Source organism: Salmo salar, chromosome 10, assembly GCF_965601325.2.
Source record: "Salmo salar chromosome 10, fSalSal1, whole genome shotgun sequence".
NCBI lineage: Eukaryota > Metazoa > Chordata > Actinopteri > Salmoniformes > Salmonidae > Salmo > Salmo salar.
The window spans coordinates 24,809,168-24,837,050 of record NC_138300.1 but is presented as its reverse complement, the minus strand read 5'-3'; the positions used below and the strand labels follow the sequence as shown (position 1 = coordinate 24,837,050).

At 42.0% G+C, this 27,883-nt stretch overlaps 2 protein-coding genes across 2 annotated transcripts; both read right to left on the bottom strand.

Annotated features, from left to right (window-relative positions):
- Nucleotides 1-13,243: 13,243 nt before the first annotated feature.
- Nucleotides 13,244-15,747, bottom strand: LOC106613833 (forkhead box protein D2). The gene has a single exon (XM_014216486.3). The coding sequence runs from the start codon at nucleotides 15,241-15,243 to the stop codon at nucleotides 14,131-14,133; it is 1,113 nt and encodes a 370-aa protein (XP_014071961.3). The 5' UTR covers nucleotides 15,244-15,747; the 3' UTR covers nucleotides 13,244-14,130.
- An 8,238-nt stretch (nucleotides 15,748-23,985) lies between these two features.
- On the bottom strand, nucleotides 23,986-25,807 carry LOC106614014 (forkhead box protein E4). Its single transcript, XM_014216907.2, has one exon. The coding sequence runs from the start codon at nucleotides 25,695-25,697 to the stop codon at nucleotides 24,372-24,374; it is 1,326 nt and encodes a 441-aa protein (XP_014072382.1). The 5' UTR covers nucleotides 25,698-25,807; the 3' UTR covers nucleotides 23,986-24,371.
- Between the last annotated feature and the right edge of the window lie 2,076 nt (nucleotides 25,808-27,883).

Genomic DNA, 27,883 nt, shown 5'->3' with positions numbered 1-27,883 from the left:
TTTGGCTAAGGTGTATGTAAACTTCCGACTTCAACTATATATATATATATATATATATATATATATATATATATATATATATATATATATATATATATATATATATATATATATATATGTATATATACTGCTCAAAGAAATAAAGGGAACACTAAAATAACACATCCTAGATCTGAATGAATGAAATAATCTTATTAAATGCTTTTTTCTTTACATAGTTCAATGTGCTGACAACAAAATCACACACAAAATAATCAATGGAAATCCAATTTATCAACCCGTGGAGGTCTGGATTTGGAGTCACACTCAAAATTAAAGTGGAAAACCACACTACAGGCTGATCCAACTTTGATGTAATGTCCTTAAAACAAGTCAAAATGAGGCTCAGTAGTGTGTGTGGCCTCCACGTGCCTGTATGACCTCCCTACAACGCCTGGGCATGCTCCTGATGAGGTGGCGGATGGTCTCCTGAGAGATCTCCCAGACCTGGACTAAAGCATCAGCCAACTCCTGGACAGTCTGTGGTGCAACGTGGCGTTGGTGGATGGAGCGAGACATGATGTCCCAGATGTGCTCAATTGGATTCAGGTCTGGGGAACGGGCGGGCCAGTCCATAGCATCAATGCCTTCCTCTTGCAGGAACTGCTGACACACTCCAGCCACATGAGGTCTAGCATTGTCTTGCATTAGGAGGAACCCAGGGCCAACCGCACCAGCATATGGTCTCACAAGGGGTCTGAGGATCTCATCTCGGTACCTAATGGCAGTCAGGCTACGTCTGGCGAACACATGGAGGGCTGTGCGGCCCCCCAAAGAAATGCCACCCCACACCATGACTGACCCACCGCCAAACCGGTCATGCTGGAGGATGTTGCAGGCAGCAGAATGTTCTCCACAGCGTCTCCAGACTCTGTCACGTCTGTCACATGTGCTCAGTGTGAACCTGCTTTCATCTGTGAAGAGCACAGGGCGCCAGTGGCGAATTTGCCAATCTTGGTGTTCTCTGGCAAATGCCAAACGTCCTGCACGGTGTTGGGCTGTAAGCACAACCCCCACCTGTGGACGTCGGGCCCTCATACCACCCTCATGGAGTCTGTTTCTGACCGTTTGAGCAGACACATGCACATTTGTGAAGGAATTAAGTTTTACAGACGTGAGTAATAGGGGCATTGAAGGAGAGAGTAGGGTCGAATTTCACATCCAAGTTATTGATGACTGAGGAGAGGAGAATGGTATGGCCATCTATGGCAGGGAGGATGTTAGTGGTCTGCTGGAGGGTGCCTATGAGCATTGCCTCTGTCTTATTGCTGTTGAGTTGGAGGAAGTTGTATTCATCAACGAGCTCTGCACTCAGAGTGGCCTAAGATATCCTTACCATCCCAAAGGCTCAATGCTAAAATAAGGATATTTGTACTCAATTATCCTATTTGTGGTCCTACTCACACACTGAGAACACACCGCCCTGTGATGTCTACTCTCCTATTCTTTCTCTCCCTCCTCTCTGCATCTGCAGCATCTAAACACCTCCACTTAACCTCAATTTCTCTGCTCCTTGCCATCCCCCCAACACTTCAGCCTCCTCTCTCAATCCAGCCATCTATTCATTCATCCATTCCCATCAGAAAAAACTCCTCACTGAAATGACTCTGAGCATTAATAATGAGGAGCATTATGACCCCCCACCACACATATACACACACACACACGACCAGATGCCCCTCCACACTGCTGTTGAGGCTGCAATCTCAGGCCACTTCACCTCTGTATCAGCCATTCACCACAGACGCCATTGTTCCCCTACAGCTCTTATTTCTTTATCTACATTTTTTCTCTCTCTAAATAAGAAGCATTAGAGTGGCCTTATCATCTTTCCCCCTTTTACTCTCTTTAGCTTTGAACTTGGGAGCTTACCACCGCAACCCTCTTCAAAACCAGGCATGTCACACGCACACAATACCATTTATGATACCTCACTGCCATCTTGTTTAATGCGCTTAGAAATACGTTGAATTGGTGCTAATAGGGCAGACACCGATGTGAAACACACACACACACAAACACACGTGCACACGTACAGTGGGCAGCAGTCATTATTTGGTGTTATTATGTGGATCCAGCAGGATGAATAACAGCAACGGAAAGAGGAGGTGAACAGGGAAGAGATCTCACTCTGGGAATGAGACATTGCGCCCCCTCTCTCCCTTTCCAACTGCATAACAAGTGTTAGCCCAGGAGTCTAGTTCCATCAGCCACACAAAAGAAGGATATTGATCTGTGTGTGTATAATGTGTGTGTGTACGTCTGCATGTGTGGCCTACGTATCTTTGCAGCTTCCACTGTCATATGACCTATCCTGACAACATCCACTCCTGCATAAATACATATCGGCCTACATAAACCCTGTGACTCAAAGATGCTTTACTTTTGGCTCCAGGTGGGACATTTTAGACTTTCCTTGCAGATTATAGCTAACATCCACTAATTAGAGACTGTTGTCTCTCTGAGGTAAGCCAGGCTTGCATTCATAAATCATCCATTCAATCTCTTCAAGGCTTTTCGTTGGATCTGGCTTCATGGAATTGATACAAACAGTAGGGGTGTAGATCAAACAGCTTTTCCTAACTTCCTATCATTGAAAACTCCTACAAGAATGTAATTCAAATTGACTTCAAACATGTTTTGTCTGACTGCACACATTTTTCGCAAGGTGCTGAACCACATAAAAGTGCTCTTGAGTCTTGTCAAACCTCTGCTTCTTGAAAACAACTGGATATATTTAGGCCAGCTGACACACTTCACATGTCTAAACCAGGACATGCTAGCTGCAGAAGAGGGGGTTGCTGCCACTTCACACAATGCCAAAGCAGACCCTGTCAGTGAAGGTCCTGCCCAAGCAGATTATGCGTTATTGAGTTATTAATGAGAGGCTCTCTGTACTCTCTAACCCTTCCCCCTCTTCTCCCTTTTTCTCTTTTCTCATTACTTCACCCAACTGCCTCCCATTGAGGCTGTCTCGGAGGGGGACGAGTGGGAAGGGGAAAGGTTCTGGAGCGCGGTGGAACATTAAGAGTCTTGAGTCCCCCGGAGAACTTGAGTTCCCTTTGTGCACTTACTCAGGGTTCAGTCAGAGCCTGTGCACCTCGACCTGCCGGTTTTGAGAAAATGGGGCAGGAGGGAGGTGTGTGGTGGGAAGGAGGTGGGGATGTAGGGAGAGCTTGGATGCTGCATTCTCCACCACTGCCTCTTCACATAAGTGTGTGCTTGGGGTGTGACGTGACACTCTATAGCTTCTGTTGTGGTTGTTCTGTGCTGTTATCTGATGCGGCATCATATGGAACCACATTTTGTCAAATTGCAGAGGCACTTTTGTGGAAAACAACAAATCACTTGGAACAGCATGGAATAGGAAATCTGTCTTTCAAGAGCAAAATTCCTAGAATACACAGTTATGTATTCTGACAGTACACAATAATATCTAAAACAAACTCCTACTTTTGCCGCATGAATCTGCCTGTGTACAAAAATGTAATGTAAAAGCATACAAAGTACTTTGATTGTAACCCTAACACAATTGTTTTATTCAATAGTGTTACCAAACACAATGTCTTAGAGTGACGTTGTAAATAGCCCACACTGTTACACATCTTCAAGTGTTGTGCATAACAGCATGTTAGATAGTGAAAGAAGGAACAGTTACTTTGACAATTGCCTTTTAAATATAATGAATTTTTAAATAATAAGACCCTTGTAATAATATCAAACACAAGTAGCAGCAGAATAAGGTAGTACTAGTAAACGTTTTATTATGGCGCTACCTTAAATAATAATACATTGCTTTATTTTTGTTGAATAGTTTAACAATAATAAATAAATACAAACCAAATAAATGTATGTGCTGTGTAAGGTACCATTATTGCTCTTTTGTGTGTGTGTTTTCTTCCACATCTGCCCTCCCTCAGATCCATGTTGGTGGCGAGGCCCGGCTGCGAGCGTGTGGGGGAGTTCGTTGGGACCTAGGGCGAGAGTGCAGTAGAGTAGGAGAGAAGAGGGGAGGATATAGGAGAGATAGACATAGACGACTCGGACACAGTGTCTGATGGAGATTCCAGCTGAGCAAACAAAAACACCCAGAAACACCACAAACTTGAGGGTGTGGAAAAATGTGTGGGTATGGTAAAAGGTCAGATCCCCACCGTAACTAATTCAATTTCACAAACTGTAAGAAAACACCGGGTACAACATGGTAGCGTCTACAGACGCGTTCTTCCTCAAATGGAATGAGAGAGTGTAATCAGCATCTGGCGCGTTCTTGTTTCGTTACGCATTCACACATCTTTGGACACTGAAAGGAACTAACTAACTCGAATGAATGTAACTTCATGGAAGTTATACAGTCGACAATCGATTCTGCATGTAGGCTACAGCTCGTTGTTTTGACACTGCAGTCCCCTCGTGCGGCTCTGTACAGCGCGGCAGCCAGCAGAGCCTTGTAACCGTGGTGGGCTTTTCAAGCGGTGGTCTGCACTACTCTGCTAAAGACATTAGTGCTACAATTCTAGGAGAACCGGGAGTCGCATAGACAGCGCTCACTTCTCTAAATAAACATTAGTCTTAAAAAGTTTGGCCCCTCGACCCCATCATGATCGCATTTCACTCTGGATAGTAAACTATATTTTTATCGCGAGGTTTTCCCCTTCTTTCCGAAAACAAACTCACATTGGAAAATATATTACGTGTCAACTTAAACAAAGTAGATTTTTCACCTTTCTTGGGGAGATACTCTACTTGAGGTATTTTCTCTGCAAAATATAAAATGCAGCACAGACTTGTGTTTTGTTATACTGATTGGAATATATATTGGAAGAATAAACCTAAAAAATAATTATAATAAATAAATAAATAAAAACGTTTTATTTAGTGTACCAAAATATACCACATGTTCCCTAATCGAGTAAACCTAATTTGAGAGGCTTTTCATATTGTCCACCTTAATATTCATCAAATTGAAACAGAACACATACACAAATAAATAAATGTTAATACAAATAATATATAACATCCATATAAGTCTAAGACTGTGTAAACTGCAGGGAATCAATTAAAGTAGTGCTATGCAACAATTAGAAGAACATTGAGGAGTGCGTATGCGCGTGATTTAAAGGGGTAGACATTTTGGGAAAAAGTTGATCAACACATTATTAAGTGCACATTTTCGTGTTAACATATTTTGGTGTAGTGTCAGTATTAATTTAGAAATAATAATTATGTTTGGAGAGCTCGAGGATCAAGTCTTAAGAATGACCAGCTTGAAAGTAAATTTGCATCATAAAAAAAATATATACTGATTATTTATTATTCTCTATGGGCAATTATTGGACATGAAATTACACCTAGCCTAAATGTATGATTAGGCCTATACTCCGTGCGTAACAGGCCTATCTTTTGTGCGTAATAGGTTAACAAATAGGCCACAGCAGTTATGGGAAAACTAGGCCTGCAACAGTTAACCTCAAGGCTAATAAACGAAGAAGGAAGGCCTCATTGCCCCTCATAATATAGAGGTTAACTCATTTGCAGTTCTAAGAGTTTGGTATGTTTTGCTGTTGCCTAGGCCCTATACATTCAGATTTCGGAGGCCTTTTCATTCCAACTCATAAGACGCGCCTTTTTCCAGCTTCCATTGCTTCTTGTTTGTTCCATTCACACCCTCATCGAAGTGCCAAGGGACGTGTAGCCTATCAACGTCCCCGCATAAAATGGACCTACTAGGTTACTCTACTAACGTATGTTGTTGTCTACTTCCATTAGTAATATCAGTCTGTTCTAGAACGGCCAACAGCTGTGCCTCTCTATCAAAGCAATACCGGGAAGGTCACAACACTCGCCCTCTCAAGTCCCCGGCGCTGCTCCAATAAGCCAACAACAACTCAAAGAAACGTCCCACTCCAAAAGAAAGACAGGGCTGGCTAGGTTGTCATGGAGATAATAATCACATTAAAGAAGTATACATCACACCCCTCACCCTGGATACCCTGAGCTATCCCATGTCTTACCCCTCACCCTGCGCGTGCTCTCTGAGAGGGACGGGACAAGGAGCTGTGCATAGAGGCATGCAAGTGAACGGCGGACTGGATCACCTGTTATCATAGTCTGGTAATCCGTGCAGTTTAATATCCAGTGTAATTAATCCCCCTGTGTCTCTGTGTGTGGGATGCCAGACCAGCAGCAGGTGTCCGTCAGTATTTCACACTGTGTCAAAAGTCGATGAGGCGAGCGCTTCCAAAGTTAATATTTTGCTTCCAGAGATGAGGGGAGTTCACTGTCTTTGCTTTATTTACACATTCTAAATTAATTAAGCAGAGGATTCCTCTGTCCGCTGTAAAAACACGGAGGGGGCGATGTGGAGCAGAGAAGGGAGGCCCTGATTTATTGTAGCAGTAGGCCCTCGGCTCCTCTCCTCCAGGCCTCGTGGTGCCTGGGGACCCCGGCCAACGCATTCCTGCACTATGTGGGCGCAGAGGACCTCTCATCTGCCTGCCTCTTTCACAGCCTAACAGCTCACAGTCTACAAAGGCCGAAGTGAAATAGTTTGAAAACTAAAGTGTTTTGCAGGCTAGGTAGGCATATATCAGCAGCAAAGGAAACACCTCAATAGAATTTTTACAACTATCATTGACTATAGCTCAGCCTTCAACACCATAGTACCCTCCAAGATCATCATTAAGCTCTGGGCCCTGGGTCTGAACCCCGCCCTGTGCATCTGGGTCCTGGACTTCCTGACAGGCCGCCCCCAGGTGGTGAAGGTGAGAAACAACACTTCCACTTCGCTGATCCACAACAAAGGGGCCCCACAAGGGTGCGTGCTCAGCCCTGTTCACCCATGACTGCGTGGCCACGCACGCCTGCAACTCAATCATCAAGTTTGCACATGACACAACAGTAGTAAGCCTGATTACCAAGAATGACGAGACAGCCGACATGGAGGAGGTGAGGACGCTGGCGGAAAGATGCCAGGAAAATAACCTCTCCCTCAACTTCAACAAAAAATGAAGGAGCTGATCATGGACTTCAGGAAACAGCGGAGGGAGCACGCCCCTATCCACATCGACGGGACCACAGTACAGAACTGGAAAAGTTTCAAGTTCCTCGGCTTTCACATCACTGAAGATCTGAAATGGTTCACCCACACAGACAGTGTGGTGACGAAGGCAAAACAGCCCCTCTTAAACCTCAGGAGGCTGAAGAAATCCGGCTTGGCCCCTAAGACCCTCAGAAACTTTTACAAATGCACAATTGAGAGCATTCTGTTGGGATGTATCACCGTCTGGTACGGCAACTGCACCGCCTGCAATCGCAGGGCTCTCCAGAGGGTGGTGCGGTCTGCCCAACACATCACCAGGGGCACACTGCCTGCCCTCCAGGACACCTACAACACCCGATGTCACAGGAAGGCCAAAAATATAATCAAGGACATCATCCACCCGAGCCATGGCCTGTTCACCCCGCTATCATCCAAAAGACGTGGTCAGTACAGGTGCATCAAAGCTGGGACCAAGACACTGAAAAACTGCTTCTATTTCAAGGCCATCAGACTGTTAAATAGCCATCACTAGCGGCTACCACCCAGCTACTTAGAGGCTGCTGCCCTATGTACATAGACATGGAATCACTGGTCACTTTAATAATGTTTAAATACAGCTTTACTCATCTCATATGTATATACTGTCTTATATTCTACTGTATTTTAGACAATGCCACCCGACATTGCTCATACTAATATTTCTATATTTCTTTATTACATTCTTTTAATTTTAGATTTGTGTATTGTTGTGACTTGTTAGATACTACTGCACTGTTAGAGCTAGGAAAACAAACATTTCGCTACACCCGCAATAACATCTGCTAAATATGTCTATGTACCAATAAAACATTTGATGTGATCAAAACAATGGTTCTCATTCATTTTCTATATTTTATTCTCCTATATTTTACGTTGTTGGTTTATTCCATTCTGGGATTTCATTTTTTCCACTGCGTCAATAGCCTACTGCAATACGGGTTTGATAGAACAAGCCTTGGATGACATCTGCATCGACCATATTGCAATAATAAACTTGCATTGAAAATTGTATACATGGCTAAACTCACTTTGTAACCCCCGTTTGAAATAGAGTCCATGATAAATTAAAGCAGAACTGTCTGGCCTCGCGCTGCAAGATAGTTAATGTGCAGACGCTAATGTTAAGACAAAGCTGAACTGAAACTTTTACAACTTTTCAGAAAGACTTTAACCAAAACCATGGTAATATGATAACTGTTTTTGATAAAGCAATACCAATACACTGCCCCTCTCTGTTACTAGGAATTCCCCCTCCCCCCCCCCCAAAAAAAAACATAGCCCAGTTGACCACATAAAAATGTTATAGTACAGATGCTTGCCTATAATACATTTCAAGACATTAAAATAAATGTAGACCTTGTTTAAGCAAAGGATATTATCGATGTAGGATTACAAGACAAAATAATAAGATGACATTTTGACATTATAACTATTAGGCCTATATGCAACTGCCTGCATATGGATTTATTTTACACATGCGCAATTTATTTTTAAACCAACAACAATTCTGACGTTATGAATATAATAATAATAATGATGATACTTCTGTTTATGTTTGGCCGTTTTATTATATGTTTCATCCATAGCTTATGGAAATTAGGCTGCAGCCTGTAATATTGTTGTTTTTGTAAGATAATATAGAGGTTAACATTTGGAACAAGTGCATGGCAATCAATCCCCTATACCCGTTCTGAATATTCACGATTATGCCCCTATTATGGTGCATCATTTCCGTGTAGGTAGTCCTACAGAGGCGTTTTCTCTGGAATATTTTATTACAATATAAGGTTAAAAGAAAACGACTAACATTAGCCTACATTTTATTTTCCAAACTGGGCGTTGTATCAAATATTAGCTGCCTTGATATCCATTTTCTCTCTCTCCGGGCATTAGAACTGGAGAGAGACACATCTTGATGCCCCTAATTAAAAAATCATTAGTGTCCTTTACAGCACAACTAGCAGTGGCAAATTGATTGGTGGTGTAATTAGCATACGAGCGAGAGTCGGATATGGATGGTTTAAGCACAACGATTTCTTGTAATCCCCTGCACGCCAAGGAAAGGCGAGGCTGCAATATTTTGTAGCAAGGTGACACGTGCAAAAAGTATATGTGGTGTTGGGTAAAGTCATAGCCCATTGGTCTCCCCAAACAAAATATGTTTAAGACATTCAATGACACAAATAAAAATCGATAATCTAGTCTACTTTGCCATAATCAACACCTATATCCAAAATTGGAGGACACTGGTTGGCCTATTTATCCTGTTATTATCTGAATAGGAGCACGAACTATCGTCTGCACACTACGACGGAAGACACTGGTGAGGTGCCATAGTGAGAAACACATTCCAATCAAAAGCAAATCCACGTCAAAGCCTACATGTATTTTATTCAGAAAGGCGAGGAGTAGACCTAGTCATCATGTTTTAAATATACTCAAAGCATGAAACTCATTTTAGTGCGCCAAGACGCAAGTCTGTAATTGTAGGACAGACGACTGTCGCAGAGACAAATAAAGAAACAAATTCAGTCCGGAGACTGTGGGTGGTCCTCGTGTGACAACTACACGGCATGTAGAACAAATGAAAGCAGAATGAACATGCTATTAAGACGACAGCCATTTGTCTTGCATATAATTGGATTAAAGGACGTTTGTGTGATTTGTGACCCGAGCAAGACGTGTTATTAGTAATCCAATTTTTATTGTGGGTCACTTTAAAGAAGGAGATGAGACACCATTTCGGTACACCATCTTTTCCAATGATAAGTGCTCTCTGGGTGATAGATAGCAGCCTGTGTTGCACGAGGCTATCGACGGTGGTGCATGCAATTGATCCCTGTGTTAGTTAGCCTACAGTGAATATTTTACTCAAAACTATATGAATATATTATTCAATACATTTACTAACATATTCAATATGCCATCGGGTGAATAGGAGGCGCAGGCCTGCTGTTATCTACGTTTGACAGAGATAGCCTATATGTGCCGATATAAAATAACAATCTTACCCTGTCAGCAAATGATTCGACCTTCCTTTTACCATTTTAATCGTAATCAAATGATCTCCTTCGCACCATAATGAAGGTATAGGCGTGACGGTTTAGTGATATGTGTCTTTAGGTATTTGCCATAACGGTCATTGGGTCTCCTGCTACTCCACTGCACAAAATAAACGCAGGGCATATAAGTTGCTCTTAGTCGTGTGTTTTCATTTTCAATAAAACAAACAATATCGTCATATCGATTGTTTTTATCTGTTCTGATTTCACTGTTTCACTTCCTAGCATTATTAGGGGGATAATTATTGCACATAGCCTCTGCATGAAGGGCTAGCATAGACCAAGTGCATCGGCAATGTATAGAGAATTAACTGAATTAATTGACAGCCTAATTTCACAGGCAGGAAAGTTCCAATGAAGGGCCTTTCGATTTTTTTCACAATGTGTCATTTGGTTTAGTTTAGTTTATTTCTTAAAGTTGCACCATCACAGAAACCGAAATGAAAGAAGATAATATAAAAGGTATCGGCTGCTCTGAGGCTTTTAACACACCAACTAAATAAATGCATGAGACTTCATAAAAGTAAGACCATCATGTTTGCGTTCTCTTCAAAGGCTTTGGGTGAGCTGAAGGGGAAAGTGGAACAGAGGAGTCAGCCCTCCCACCCTTTATCCTTAATAATCAGCTGTCAAAAACACCCCACCAAGTCATTTAACCATTTGCACACAGATCTGGTCAATAAAATAAGCTTTTACACCCCCCTCTGCCTGGGAACATGTGCTTAGCCAACTACAAAATGAAATCATCGGTCTGTTTTCTACACCGGGATGAGTCCCGCTGCCTCCTTTGTATCTGTCCACAGACAACACAGATGAAATGAAAGCGGAGAGCCTGCCTGAAGAGAAGATCGCTTTTCAGCGGCAAATGTGTGTGGTGGTCTCGGAGTGGACCACTAGCTGCAGAGCGCATTTATGCCCAGGGGCCTCATTTATAGCCCGTACATTTCACACTACACATCTAAGGCATGTAGGCCTACAAAAATATTGAGATGTATAAACTTGGTGAACGCCATACATACCATGTTTCCAGTTATAAATCCGACCTGTTGTAAAATTGTGCATGAAAACTCCACCTGGAAAATGTCCTCCATGAACCTTTTATGGTGACAATAACGCCCTTCATTTGGTATATCATTTGGAACTATTTGATAGGCCATGGCAGTTTTAAAAATAAATTGCAATGGTAATTTTGATCACAGTTCTGTAGTGACTGTCCAGCACATTCTGCAAGATTGATTGTATTTTATTGATTGTATTGTGTTAATAGTATTGATTGGATATTGTAAACTATGTAAAAGTAGGCTAAACACTACAGTCCACACTTCTGTGCAACAGATTCGTTGTTGTTCAATGTTTAGTTTATCAATAGATTATTTGGTTTTCATATCCTGTCTTGGTATAGACTGAGATGAAATAGGCAATGATGTCACGCTCCTATTGCACAGCAATACTGGAGGCTACCTATACTGTCAAATATTCTACATAAGATACCGGACTATCTACTGAGTTGGCAGAATGTTTTCATCTTTTCCAGTGATGTATGCTGTATCTGGAAAAGGAATGTGTCCGTTTCTGAAAAGAAAACAATGGAAAATTGTTGTGGACCTGTCAGCAGAACCTGTGAATTCCACAATGTTTTGCATCGACTTTTCACCCAACCTAAATATGATGGACTGCCTGCGAATTCTGAAACATTGTCTAAGGCAGGCTACTCAAAACAAGTAATTACAGTACTTACAGTAGCATACATAGGCCTACTTCAATATAACATATCAACTCTTCAAGTCTTAAATGCAACTGTATATTATAAACCGCGCTACCTATGGGATTGTAAAACTTGAAATAGGCTACCTATTTACTAGGCTACTAGATCCAATTAAGTGAGAGATGCGCATTGTAATTTGTTGTATGGCTGCTTCGAGAACATGAACCCATCACAGACAGAAAATGTGAGGAATCTTTTCTGCGATGGTTATGAAAATAAAATATATCGGATTCTAAAAGTTAAACACCAATTATAGCTCTTGTCATTAATGGAAAACTGCTGCATTCTTGTTAATATGTTTTCCTGTTTTTAGTTTTTTTAATGAATAAGTTTTTCACCCTATCCCCCATCTGAACAACATAGCCTACAGTATTTCAACCACTAGTAGAGATGTGCGTACGCAGGGTCTAAAGTTTACGGGGAGGTGAGCACATTCTCACGTTAAGTTACATTTTTATAAATGCCAACTTTTGCGTGAAAACAGGCCCACGCACATTTTGGCGTAGGCTATATTTTGTATGTACGCACGGTTTATAAATCAGGCCCCTGGGCACTCGGTCTTCAGTGACAACATCAACAAGTGGGCAAAAATCCGCATTATCATGGATTAGGATCCTGATGAACAATACTGCTACAAATTAGCAACCAAACCCCAAAAATCTGGGTATTCATGCAGAACGCTCACATTCAATTACAGGCCTCAAAATTCCTGATGTCCCCATTCATTTAACCCTTTGTTACTTGCCCCCAAAAAATGTCCATTATAAACGCCCTTAGAGCCACACTAAAGGAATACATGCGCACCCTTCCAGAATATTTCTCACAGTACAATGTGGGAGTTCGGACATCACAAATCTGTATCTATATGTGCATGTCTGTCATCATAACACTTGTTGGCTGTAGTGGTATATCGGCAAATTTATGGGCTACTAGTGATATTTAAATTTAGAATAGACTAGTAATAAATGCTCCTAATTCCTACAGATTGCACGCAAAATGTAACTGCAGATTTAAACCTATGGCACCAATTCGTAAACTACCATGTATGCTCATAATGGTTTCAGGAAGTGCGCTTGTAGGCCTCTCAAAGACTACACGGTTCAAACTGGGCCTACACATGAAGATTGAACTTTGATCTCGAGTCAACAATGATGAGCTAGATAAATGCAAAAATACAAGTTAAAAACGTAGGCGCACACATTCTATATTTCCTAAGGTGATTTTAGGCTTTGAGTAGACATATGTGTGCAGGCATATTGCCAATAAAACGTTCCAATAAACAAGTTAACGAAAGTCTTTTTAAATTCACAAACATTTATTATTCTTGTCATTACAACAAAAAATGACCTATGAACATTAAGTGTCTCTGTCTATACACATAACATACGTTTCACATATTAATTTCAATGAAATAGATAGGAACTAAAGCACAACAGTTTAACAGGATGTGAGGTAATGCGCTTTACACCAAAACCACATATCTGTCCACTGACAACATGAAATAATATCCATACAAAGTCACAACAACACCGCTTTTAAGGGAACGAGGGGCAGTGGGAAAGGTTAGATTTGTATTTAATAACCCTCCTTGTCTCAATGTGCTTTCTAACAATTAAAACCTGAGTTTGCGGTCTCGGTATTAACAGTGCTTTATCTCTTATCTCACAACGCACAATATATATATATATATATACATATATATATATATATATATATATATATATATATATATATATATATATATATATATATATATATACATATATATGTATATATATATGTATATATGTATATATATATATATAAAACAATACAAATCATAATAAAATCTCAATTATAGTTAAGAAACAATTAAATATTCCCCACAGAGTGAGATACGTGACATTTAACTTGTGTTAAAATAGCTGGATCTTTGTTCAGATAGTTGAGGGACTAGGCCAATGTAGGACAACGAATACACTTAATGTTGTCTTAGAATTTGCAATCTGACCATCATGCTTCTTCCATTTATTGTATCCTATACATATTTACAATCCATAAATATACATTTAACTTTCCTCTCTCCGATCAGAAAGGTGGGTAGAGCAACACTCTTATTTCTCAAAGAACGTTATCCTACCTTCACATAAGACGACAGAACCATAACGGGTAGGATTTCTGCGAGTTTTGCTTTTGCTGCCAGTTTAGAAATGACAAATGTTAAGATTTGCAGTTTTGCTGGAGAATGTCTGTGAACCAGGCTGAAGCATGGTTTCCTGCGAGAGGTTCAAGTGGTTCGAAGCTGAGGTGAGTGCAGGGTTCAACATGGCCAGGATCTGAGCCTGACTGTGACTGTGGCTGCCCGACTGTGCGCTGTACGGGGAGGCCACGGAGTTAGCTGCACCGATTATATTGTCTATAGAGAAAGAGGGCCGAGTTGGCGTGTTAGTGTCCGTCTTGAGAGGCGCCAGGCCGGGCAAGGTTGGGCTTAGCTGAGGGTAGAATGGCTTTCGTAAATCAGCCCCTAATAGAGAAGGCAGGGGATGTGGCGTGGGGAATATTGAGGCTGGCGAGGGGAGTCCACAAGGGGTATTATGGAAAGGGAAAGCGCCTGCTGTGAGGTGAGGATGATAGGGGTTATGAGCATGGAAGTTCTGCAGTTGGAGTCCATAGTTGTACCCATAAGGGCCGTACCCGAACCCGGGCAGGAACCCCCCAGCGTCCCTGAGGATTTCGTTGGCTTGGTGCCTCTTGAAGCGCTTCCTCCTGCGTAAAAAACTCCCGTTGTCGAACATGTCGGCGGACTCTGGGTCGAGGGTCCAGTAGTTGCCTTTTCCGGGGTTGCCAGGCTCACGTGGGATTTTGACAAAGCAGTCATTGAGAGAAAGATTGTGACGAATGGAGTTTTGCCAAGCGGGGAATTTCTCCCGATAGTACGGGAACCTGTTGCTGATGAACTCGCAGATCTCGCTAAGAGTGAGGCGTTTCTTGGGACTCTGGAGGATAGACATGGTTATCAGGGCTATGTAGGAGTACGGGGGCTTGACTAGAGCGTTCTTACCAGGCTTATCTCCTATCATGGCCCCTGAATCTCCACCAACTCCAACCTGGTCAGCCGGACACTCTGAGCTGCTGAGACCGGGGGAGGAACCCCTCTCCCCCGCGTTCTGAGACAAATTATCGTCCGAGTCATTGTCTAGGAAATCGCGATGAAGGTATTTCCCATCCTTGCCAACGGAAATGTCTCCCCCAACCACATCTATGTCCACATCATCAGACAAAGCAGAGTTGTCGGACATATCCGTCCCTAGAGTCATCCTTGGAGAGACTGGTTCTCTTCCTCCCTCTCGTTCCGTACTGAGTCTTTTCAGCTCCCACGCTGGGTGTACTCAGTCCGTGCGTATAGCACTCTCCAGCTCCTCGGAGGACCACCGTTAACTCCTGTTTAATTCGACGAGCTGCATAGAAACATTACTGGAATATAGAAGAGAGCAAGACGACGCTTGTACCCAGGTGTAACGCCACTCCAACCAGTTGGTATGGGGGCTATGGTTCGTTTCACCGAGGAAGAAACTCTTCTGAATTCAAGCGCAGGAAAACAAAACTCGAATGGAAAAGTCATTAATCAGTAAGGCTATTTACTTGAGGTTCACTACAAGCTGTCTTTATTCATTAATAGGTACATTAATCATTAATTAAGTATTTCTTTCTTGCATGCGTTTGTATTTTAGGTCGTTAATTTACTGTTGTATATCTGTATGAATATCTTTACGCACAGGCACGGAGCAAGTATCCTGCCTGAGCTTCATACTATTCCTCTTCATAGCGCTCAAAAGCTATTTATTCAGCCATCCATATCACGTGGTCATCGTGTCACCGTTACCAGGAAATGAAGGATAGGGCAAAGGGAAAGGAAGACGGACAAGGTAAGGAAGGAGTGGTGAGTGCGCTACCTTACACATTCTCTTGGGTTAACGATACTCTACTGCACGTACATCTTCTAAATATGGAATATCATCAAAAGTATGTTATGCATGTAATATAAAAACAGGATGGACGTTTACACAGTGTCAGTAGTGTTGAAACCTCATAGTGGTCAATTCTTAAGAATCTGAGTAAGTTGATTGGCTAAAAAATACACAAGTCCAGAACCTGTACAACATAATTAGCATATTTATGGTCATGGCTTTCAAGTCGAAAACAAGTTTGTTTAATTGTTTGTTAGTCGGTGGATTATTTTAGTTCTCACTTGATTTTGATATATTCATCAATTTTAGAATCTGATGTGTAATATATCCTAAATATTTAGTTTTCCAATTTGCAATTATGGACACTCTTGTACCCTTCTAAACAAACCAAAAACAATGCTATAGATGCAATTAAATATCCACAATCGCTTAAACCAAGGCTAACGATTTAAAAGTGCTCAAATAATTGTTTATTATCGTTACAGTTGATTAAATAAGTGGTTATTCTGTTATTTAATGATATACGTTTGGGTCAAAAATTGTCCCATGTTATTATAAGCCTGTACGACCACATATACTGTTAACCAGTAATAATGCACAGTCATTGCAATGTAATTATAAACACTATTGAAACCCCAACTCTAACCCAGTCAAATCAATACATATTTTTTAAACAATATAATTGTGTTGTTATTATTAATGTTAAGATGAATATTAGGCCTATTGATATTATTATTATTATTGAGTCCATTGGGTTTAAACAAACGTATGACTTGTTACTTCTGTAAACATGTTATCGAAAGGGAGATTTCCTCAGTTTCACTTATGGCTATATACAGTATGTATACATATACTGATTATTTAACTGAAACATGGCGCTGATATACTAATTCACAAGCGAGATTGACCGGTAAATATTCTTTAAATCCACATTGCAAGTGTGACTATTGAAAGCAGTGTTTTTCAGAATTGAGACTATGGGATGCATTTTCCAATGAAAGAATCCTCTTTGAATTATAAAATAATATATGACTACTGTTTAATAATAATGATCCTAATTATACGAATAATAGCATAATTATCATAATAATAAGAATGTTTACTAATACCTTGTATTATTTATTTTCAGAGGAGAAAGGCAGCACAAGCTATGGAATCCATTTCCATGGCTCTACCATTCATTCCTCGATCACTTCTCACGGGTTTTATCTTTTGCTTGTCAAGAAGTCATAACAATAATATCCATCCACATTTTCTACATCATTCACATACAGACAAAGACAAACGTATGCGCCTGCAACCTGCTCCTATGCGTCTTTGTCAGAGTACGCTATGGGCAGAACAGATGACATGGCATGTTAGCCTAATGTGTAAGGGTCTATGTGTTTCATGACGGGAGCAGTGCTTGCATTCCAGTTCATTATGTTACAGAAACATGGTGTTATTGTAATGCATACATCAGCACCTGATCCATCTATGTACAGGACTATCAGCTAACTGTATAACTGTTACAAGCACAGGCTTATCTTGCCCAAAACACCACAGCAACTGTATTGGCAATGTTTGGGTGGGTTAAAATGGCTTTCTTCCATCTATATAACATTCAAATCGATATTTCAATGAGCCTTTCACGATTTCCCCCGATACAGACCCAAATGTCATTCGAAATAAATTACGAAATTCATTTGAATTACATTTTAGGCTATCTCTCTCTGCAAAAGATAGCACATCAATGATAAACAAAGTTGTATTTCATTCATGCCAAGTCAATTTGCTATAGGCCCACATTTTTTAATTTGTTGATGCCTCCTGACTCAAGTTCAGTTTTTACTGAGGTGGAGAGCAGGTGAAGGTAGCCTAACCGTGGGGAATTTGAAGTTTCCAGAGTCGACCGTGAGATCCTCTCAATTGTAATTTATCTAAACACAGTCACAGCTAGTCCGTCACAGAACCCCTACCATCCCGAATCCTCCACCGCCCTGGGCAGGTCGAGCCGACCCTTCCGCTGGCAGCCGCTGCCTTGCTCACATCGTTGAGCTGAGCCGAGGACCCAGACAGCTGCATGGGAGGAATGCCAAATCTTACTTCATAATTGTTCACTCACGAAGCTATCTCGCCATTTTAGGCTTGAGTTGATTTGGCGAGAAATAACATTATGTATTGGCTGATTATACAGGTACCTGACCAAATAAAGGAAACACCAACATAAAGCGTCTTAATAGGGCGCTTGGCCACCACGAGCCGCCAGTATAGTCTCAATGCGCCTTGGCATATATTCTACAAGTGTCTGGAACTCTAATGGAGGGATGCGACACCATTCTTCCACGAGAAATTCCATAATTTGCTGTTTTGTTGATTGTGTTTGAAAACGCTGTCTTAGGCAACGCTCCAGAATCTCCCACAAGTGGGTAACACACACCCTTCTTCTAACCACGGTAGACAAAAAAATAAGCAACTGGGCATTTACATTTTTTTATTGAACCTTTATTTAACTAGGCAAGTCAGTTAAGAACAAATTCATATTTACAATGGCGGCCTAGGAACATTGGGTTAACTGCCTTGTTCAGGGGCAGAACGACAGATTTTTGCCCTGTCAGCTCGGGGATTTGATCAAGCAACCTTTTGGTTACTGGCCCAACCACAAGGCTACCTGCCGCCCCAAACCCAGGAACCAGAACTGTGTGCAAGCACCTGCTTTCAATATGCTGTACTTTGTATCCCTCATTTACTCAAGTATTTTCTTTATTTTGGTAGTTACCTGTAGACGCACATTTACAATTGATCATCACCCAAACCAAGACTTGGATTTCGCAGTCTCATGGGTCTGCATTTCCACCACAGGTCCTACACTGACACTGGAAAAACGAATTACTTAGGAGCCAGATGTTACTTTTGATGTGTGCTCACCTGTTGGTTATTCTACATGGCACGACAACACCTGGATCAGACATGTATTGAGATGAAATACGAGGGATAGGCTACAGAGAAGTCTCTGTTGTGGGCTAATCATGGAATTGTAGGCTAATCATGGAATAAACCTTCGTCTATTTCAAAATCACATGAGAAAAAAAACTTGTTTGTAGACTAGCTTTTGCAGGATATAAACCAACAGTTCTGTCTGGATTGCTTGGGACCATGGACAGTCAACTCAAAATAGTGTTTTGTGCAGCTTTTATACTGGTGGTGGACATGGTAGCCTAAACGGTTTTTGTTATTGCCTCAAAAATATGTTATTTTCATCAAGGGATGAGAGCAGATTTCACTTCCATCCATATTGGACTGTAGCCTGGAAACTTAACAAACAAAACATCCGAATGTTGCATACCTCAACAATATCACATTAATACATACGTTCCTTTTCATTTTTGCTCTATGGTTTTCAGTTTGTGACTTCTTAGTATTGCATGACCCCTAGTGGACAAACTGTAGAATAAGGTTCCAATTTCAATCCACAAATCACTAGAAACTAACTTTTCATTGAGACCACCAGGTGTCGCTCCAACTACAGGCCTACCTGATTGAGGTAAACGCCATATCTCTAGGCGCTACATGGTCAACCCTACGTCTGACTTGGCCGTGCAGAATGTACGGTGATATGGCCTCTGCCGAAGTCAGGGCATTCATACTTCTTGCACTTCGCGGAGCAGCAGAGCTGTTGAGCAGAGCGGTTGTGAAGGAAGTTGTAAAATAAGTGAGTTTATGTTTACACAGGACCTCCCGCCCCCACCTACCCTCAAACAATCATGTCAATCTGGAGTTATATGGAGCCCTCCACATTGTCTGGGTGGAGCACAGTGATGCAGCAAGGAGCTCAATTTGGCGTCTGCATGCCTTCCGAGGCTCGGCGAACGCGTCACACCAGCCATATGGCGCCTCAGACTACATTTTCAGATATAGCATAAATTAGCTTTAAGAATTAATACCAATAATGCTTAGTATAGACTCGCCAGAAGTATGATTAGAACAGCACAGCACAGGTATATGGATTCAATTTCATAGTCGTGCATAGGTAGGCCCTACATGTCTCAACTCAAATATGCCTATTAGCTACACTATAATTACAGAAGTAAGTGGACACCCCTTCAAATGAGTGGATTCAGCTATTTCAGCCACACCCGTTGCTGACAGGTATATAAAATTGAGCACACAGCCATGCAATCTCCATAGACAAACATTGGCAGAAGATTGGCCTTACTGAAGAGCTCAATGACTTTCAATGTGGCACTGTCATAGGATGCCACATTTCCAACAAGTTTGTTTGTCAAATTTCTGCCCTGCTAGAGCTGCACCAGTCAACTGTAAGTGCTGTTATTTTGAAGTGTAAAGTTTGGTGGAGGAGGAATAATGGTCTGGGGCTGTTTTTCATGGTTCGGGCTAGGCCCCTTAGTTCCAGTGAAGGGAAATCTTAACGCTACAGCATACAATTACATTCTAGACGGTTCTGTGCTTCCAACTCTGTGCTTCCAACTCTGTGGCAACAGTTTGGGAAAGGCCCTTTCCTGTTTCAGCATTACAATGCCCCTGTGCACAAAGTGAGGTCCATACAAAAATGGTTTGTATAGATCGGTGTGGAAGAACTTGACTGGCCTGCACAGAGCCCTGACCTCAACCCCATGGAACACCTTTGGGATGAATAGGAACACCGACTGAGAGCCAGGCCTAATCGCCCAACATCAGTGCCCGACCTCACTAGTGCTCTTGTGGCTGAATGGAAGCAAGTTCTCGCAGCAAACGGGCGATCAACTTCATATTAATGGTCATCATTTTGGAATGAGATGTTCGACGAGCAGGTGTCCACATACATTTGGTGATGTAGTGTATCTAACATGGGCCTACAGGTGTAAGCCTGGTTACCTGTCCTACACATGTTCGGCCACAGAGTATGTAAAATGCATCAGATGATAAAAACATGATACCAGAGGTCATTTAAAATATGCACGTTTGGAGACAAATGGTAGCAGTCCCAGCAGGCTAGAGGGCATTCGTAAAGTATTCAGACCACTGGACTTTTTTTACATTTTGTTACGTTAAAGCTTTATTCTAAAATGGATGAAATCATTTTTTTCTCTCATCAATCTACACACAATACCCAATAATGACAAAGCAAAAACTGTTTTTTAGAAATGTTTGCAAATGTATTCAAAATTAAAAATAGAAATATTACATTTACATAAGTATTCAGACCCTTTTCTCAGTACTTTGTTGGAGCACTTTTGACAGCGATTACAACCTCAAGTCTTCTTGAGTCTGACGCTACAAGCTTGGCACACCCATATTTGGGGAGTTTCTCCCATTCTTCTCTGCAGATACTCTAAAGCTCTGTCAGGTTGGATGGGGAGCGTCGCTGCACAGCTATTTTCAGGTCTCTCCAGAGATGTCAAATCAAATCAAACTTTATTTGTCACGTGCGCCGAATACAAAGGTGTAGACTTTACCGTGAAATGCTTACTTACAAGCCCTTAACCAACAATGCAGTTCAAGAAAGAGTTAAGAAAATATTTACCAAATAAACTAAAGTAAAAAATAATAAATAGTAACACAATAAAATAACAACAACGAGGCTAAATACAGGGGGTACCGGTAACGAGTTAATGTGCGGGGTACAGGTTAGTTTAGGTCATTTGTACATGTACGTAGGTAGGGGTAAAGTGACTATGCATAGATAATAAATAGCGAGTAGCAGCAGTGTAAAAACAAATTGGGGGGGGGGGGGGGGGGGGGGGTCAATGTAAATAGTCTAAGGAGCCTCTTTGCTACCGCAAGCCGTGTGGTAGCAGAGAGAACAGTCTATGACTTGGTTGACTGGAGTCTGACCATTTTTTGGGCTTTCCTCTGTTCCTCTGACACCGCCTTGTATATACGTCCTTGAGTGGCAGAAAGCTTGGCCCCAGTGATGTACTTGGCCGTACGCACTACCCTCTATAGTGCCTTACGGTCAGATGCCGAGCAGTTGCCATACCAGGTGGTGATGCAACCGGTCAGGATGCTCTTGATGGTGCAGCTGTAGAACTTTTTGAGGATCTGGGGACCCATGCCAAATCTTTTCGGTTTCCTGAGAGGGAAAGGGGTTGTCCTCTTAACGACTTTCTTGGTGTGACATTCAGAGACTTATCCCGAAGCCACTCCTGTGTTGTCTTGGCTGTGTGCTTAGGGTTGTTGTCCTGTTGGAAGGTGATCCTTCGTACCAGTCTGAGGTCCTGAGCGCTCTGGAGCAGGTTTTCATCAAGGATCTCTCTCTACTGTGCTCCGTTCATCTTTCCATTGATCCTAAATAGTCACCCAGTCCCTGCCGCTGAAAAATATCCCCACAGCATGATGCTGCCACCACCATGCTTCACCATAGGGATGGTGCCAGGTTTCCTCCAGACGTGATGCTTGGCATTCAGGCCAAAGTGTTCAATCTTGGTTTCATCAAACCAGAGAATCTTTTTTCTCAGGGTCTGAGAGTCTTTAGGTGCCTTTTGGCAAACTCCAAGCAGGCTGTCATGTGCCTTTTACTGAGGAGTGGTTTTCGTCTGGCCACTCTAACATAAAGGCCTGATTGGTGGAGTGCTGCAGAGATGGTTGTCCTGGAAAGTTCTCCTATCTCCACAGAGGAACTGTAGAGCTCTGTCAGAGTGACCATCGGGTTCTTGGTCACCAGGCGGCCAGCTCTAGGAAGAGTCTTGGTGGTTCCAAACTTCTTCTATTTAAGAATGATGGAGGCCACTGTGTTTTCGGGGACCTTCAATGCTGCAGATACGGACAATTCCTTCGACCTCATGGCTTGGTTTTTGCTCTGACAAGCACTGTCAACTGTGGAGCCTTATATAGACAGGTGTGTGCCTTTCCTATCATGTCCAATCAATTGAATTTACCGCAAGTGGACCCCAGTCAAGTTGTAGAAACATCTCAAGGATGATCAATGGAAACAGGATGCACCTGAGCTCAATTTCGAGTCTTATAGCAAAGTGTCTGAATACTTATGTAAATAAGGTATTTCTGTTTTTACTTTTAATACATTTGCAAAAATATCTAATAAACCTGTTTTCGCTTTGTCATTATTATATTTTGTGTAGATTGATGAGGGAAAAAACACATTTAATCTATTTTAGAATAAGTCGTAAACGTAGTAACCTAACAAAATGTGGACACAGTCAAGGGGTCTGAATACTTTCCTAAGACACTGTGTGTATATTTCTAAGACATTCTAAGGTTTGCATCAATCACAGCTAAAGTTACCAAATAACTCTAAATTCCGAATGCACTGTATATGTAGTCAATAGACTTCGCTACTTTACGCATGCATGCAGACTCGAGGCGATAGTAAACAGTGCTGGCCCAATCCAATGTTCCAAATGTATATGTTTTAAAAAAAAATCTATAAAAGCAGATAACAGCACATGTGTTGTAAATATGTTTTAGGCCTTAATAAGGCTAGACTAAGAAGTCCGTTTGGCCTCCAATCTTCTTGATCAACTAGGTCAAGTCTAAAACCTGTGTATATTTGGATATCCACGTGTGTACATGGATTCATAACGATACTACTTCAAATAACTGTAAAGCATGTAGTTTCTGTGCTACTACCAACAATGCATATAAATGATGTTACAAATCAGGCAAATAAAATACTGCATATATTCCCTAGAAGTTTGTAATAGAACAAAATGTTAAATTAGGAGACATTTGTTTAGGCCTAATTCAACCCTATACATTTGACAAACTATTTCTGATTTGGTCATTTTTATTAGCAGGTAGGAAACGAATCATATCAACATAATTAGCGACTTTATAAAGGAAGTATATAGCTTAGAGAGAGTCTGCGAAAATCCCCAAGCAGGCCAATCGTGAATAAATCAGTAAAGATTTGGTTCGCTTAATATAAATGTATAGGCTATTAGGTATGCAATAAAAAAAGTAATTCATGAGTATACGGCTTATGGGAATTGGATTTAAAGTCTAATGATCTATCAACTATTAATTTAAAGTAGGCATAATTCATATCAGAGACATGTAGACCTATTCAGTTCAACAAATGCAAGCAACAAGACCATGCTTATCAAAAAATGTATTTATTACACCAACCAAACACGGTAAATAACAATGTAGGCCTTTTCAATATAATTCACAAAGAAATAAACTATTTACATTTCACAAAATAGAACAGTATACAGGTATATGGCTAATAATATTGTTTGAGAACTCTTATTTTTTACAGGTGACAATGACAAAAATGTAAGGTTCAGTAATTGGAATTGTTCTCGGACAAAGAAGTACAAGTAGATAGGCTACAGAACATCTAAAAACACATCAATATTAATGTTATAAAACACATAAGATAAACGAACCAAAAGCACTGAGATATGAACAAAACTATAATGGAATGTCGATTTGCATTTAAAACAAAGAAGAGGTTTCACACCTATTTCAAATGGAATGTATTGAGGCTCTATCGTTGTTTTTTGAGGCTCTATCGTTCTATCGTTGTTTTTTTTTCTTCACATATACCGATCTAATCCTGATGCAAAGTTGGCTTGTCTCATGTAAGAGTTGTTGTAAGAGTTCATTGTGCTGGAGAGACCCAGTAATTGCTCAGTGTGTTCCGCGCAAGACCCGGAGCGCACGGCGGGTAGAGACAGACGGTTCCCCGTGCAGTACACCTGAGAGCTACCTGGAGAGAAACTGGACTGCATCATGGAAGGTAGGTGGGGTGGGGATGCCGAGGAAGAGTAAGGATACCCGGGTGCCAGGTTTGATGACAGTCCCCCACCGCCTCTGCCCAGTGAATTCCCTGAGTGATTGACAGTCTGCGTCTGGAAGCAGTTGGAGGGGTCAGTGCCAGTGAGGGAGCAGCTAGCTGACATGGTGTCCAGGTCTCCACCGCCTAACCCCAGCGGGTTGAGCTCTCCTCCCTGCATCACTGACTGCTGGCTGATGATGTTGTCGATGCTGAACATCCTTGGCTGTCCTTGACTGACTCCGGCAGGGGTTTGATAATGATGCAGCATCGCCGGGAGGGGGGTCCCTGCCAGCTGCGAGCCGTAACCCGATCCTATTCCTGGGTACATGGTGTTGGGGTATGCCGGTCTGCCCATGGGGGTCGGAGTGAACGCACTAGAGCTCTGCATGTACCCAGGATAGGTTCTTACGTCAGTGCGCTTGAATCTTTTCCTCCTCCGCAGAAAACTCCCGTTGTCGAACATGTCTTCAGCAGCGGGGTCCAAAGTCCAATAGTTGCCCTTACCAGGCCTTCCAGGTTCCCGGGGAATCTTGACAAAGCAGTCGTTGAGGGTGAGGTTGTGGCGGATGGAGTTTTGCCACTTCTTGGAGTTCTCTCGATAAAAGGGAAAACGTTCCATGATGAATTTATAAATACCACCAAGTGTGAGTTTTCTCTCGGGGGAGTTGGCGATGGCCATGGCTATGAGAGCGATGTAACTGTAGGGTGGTTTCCCTCTCTGAACGGGCCTCTTCCTACGTCTACTCCCAGTGGGCAGGTGCTCCTCGGTTTGGCCCAGAGTAGCTCCCTCCTCTCGATCCGCGTTCGGACTTGTTACCCGTGGCTCAGACTTGATCAGAACCCCATCTTTGATCCGGGCCTGCAGCATCAGAGGCGATGGCGGTAAAGGGGAGTCCAGACTCACGTTAGGCGACATGACCAGCGGGCTGGCCAGCTCGGCTGGTGAGTCCTGTGACTCAGCCGTCATGTTACACATGCCCGAAAAGTAAGAGAAATTTTCAAGATTCATAAAAAAAATATGTTTTATGTATGCTTGAAATGAAATAGCTTTTCCAAATAGCAGCTGAAAAAATGCAGGCACCATAAAGTTAAAAGGGATCTATTGTTTTGCTCAGAGACAGTGTGTGCCTTTTGGGTCCCTCCCTATGTTAACTTGAGAGCCTGGATTTGAGTCCCTGTCGCCCTCGCCGTCAATGAGCTTTCTCTCTTGCCAGGTGAGTGGCGTGGACAGTTTTATAAACAGGGTTCGAGTGACAACACTGGCTAACCTATGACAGTGTGTGGGGTGGGGTTGGGGGGGGGGGGGGGGGGCTACAGGCCCCTGACAGATCATGATTTCCAGTAGGCCTATCTACACTTCAAAATGATAAGCGGTAAGGAAAGAAGTCGCACTGTAACTCTAGGAGTAATAACTTAATGATACTAGACAATTTTATTTCCAGAGTAGGATGAAGTTTGCCTCTTTTATAGAAAGGACCACATCCTAATTTTAAAATTATTGTGACCTATGTCAGTTATATTAAAACAGCGAAAACACATTTGTTTGACATAATGCATAATGTGAAGTTGGAATGCATAGGCTCAGTCACATTCAGATATTCAGATCAAGCAGCCTATACTTACATGTTAGATACTACTAAACTGTTTCAATACAGTATGAATGTAAAAAGTCAAAATGGTGTTAAATAGTTGGCACAAGCACACACAGTCAGTGTAAGTGCTCCAATCACAAGTTAGTATGTGAGTGAAGGACCAGGGAGCTCTCCCTCCCTTTCTGTTCTCTCCATGTGTCTGAGGCTCTGTGGGTTTGCTCTGGACTGCAGTGTATATCTAGGCCAGAAAAACACGGACAGAGCTACTCTATGGGATTCAAAACCCAACGCTCAATCCACCAATTGAAAAATAATAACAACCCATTAAATACAAACAATTGAACTGTGAAAGCTTTTGGGGGGAAAAAGTAAATATCCCTCCATTTCATTAGGAATTTTTGAGATTGATAATCAAACAGACCTCAGGGCAGAGAGGGAGGTGTTATGATTCGGGACTTTGTAGTAACAACAGCATACTGCACAAAGTCACCGCATAGACAAGCTAGGATATCACATGATTTCACTCCTAATGGATTAGGTCAAATTGGGGGTGTTACATTAACAACCCAATCAAAGACACAGAAGACAATGTTCCAAGACAATTATTTTCATATTCATTTTCAACATACAATTCATCTTAATTTGCTTCAATGGCTTTATGACAAAATTATGAACATTTCAGATGGAGGTCATACATAGAAAAATATTCAGAAGATTTGTTTATCTGAATGTGACTGAGTGTGAGTGCGGGTATGATAGAGAGAGCCAAAAAGAGAGGGGTACAGTTAGAGCGTGTGTGACGGCGGGGCAGCGAGACATTGTGTTTAAGGTAACACCAACAAGGCTCATTCACTTGGCTCTCTCACAGGCTGATATGAAATAAATGGTGTAATGAATCAAACCAAAGTCATAAACCAGAACCACCCTATTCTACACCCCTCCTCTCCCCACTAAGCCATCCCAACACAACGGCCCCTGCACCCCCCCCCCCCCAGCACCCACCCCACCCACAGCTCAGACGCACTAAGCCCAGCTAGCCACTCACAGCCAGTGGCTAACAGCTTCAGACAGGCGTGGGAGCGGGGGTGTATCCAAGCAGGATCTGCCCCCAGAGCTGCCAGGTCAGGCAGGACAAACAGGGGCTATGGCCAGGAAACAGCCCCTCTGCCCTGGGGCCTAGAGCCTCACAGTAATCCCTGTACGCTCCCACCTCCCTGTGCACACACATACACATGCACGCACGTGCACACGCACAGTCTGCCCCTTAACCCCTTAACCACCAACACATTGCACCAACGCACTCCAGGCACTGAGGGAGCAACACATGTATGGTATGTGCAACATGCAAGTGTTATCTAAATTCAAATCTTCAATTGGTCACTAATTTAGAAAATTACAAATTAACATGAATATTGATAGTTCTGTTTAGAAACATTTAAGATTCTGCATATAATTCATGTACAGCTAAAAATAATTCAAGGTGTCAGATATGTCCAACATGTCTGAATGCCATTTTCAACTCACACAGACTTCACGGCAACATTTAGAATGTTGTCAGCTAGAAAGAGGATAAGAATCTCTCTTCTGTTTCTCTCTCTGGGTACACGTTTAGCATCCCCACATCTGGCTCTCTTCCTCTCTTTGGGAGAAAATGAGGAAAAGAAGAGAGAGAAAGAGA

What these genes read in the sequence shown, in the direction of transcription:
- LOC106613833 (XM_014216486.3), bottom strand. Translation starts at nt 15,243, where the DNA reads ATGACTCTAGGGACGGATATGTCCGACAACTCTGCTTTGTCTGATGAT.
- LOC106614014 (XM_014216907.2), bottom strand. Translation starts at nt 25,697, where the DNA reads ATGGTGCCTGCATTTTTTCAGCTGCTATTTGGAAAAGCTATTTCATTT.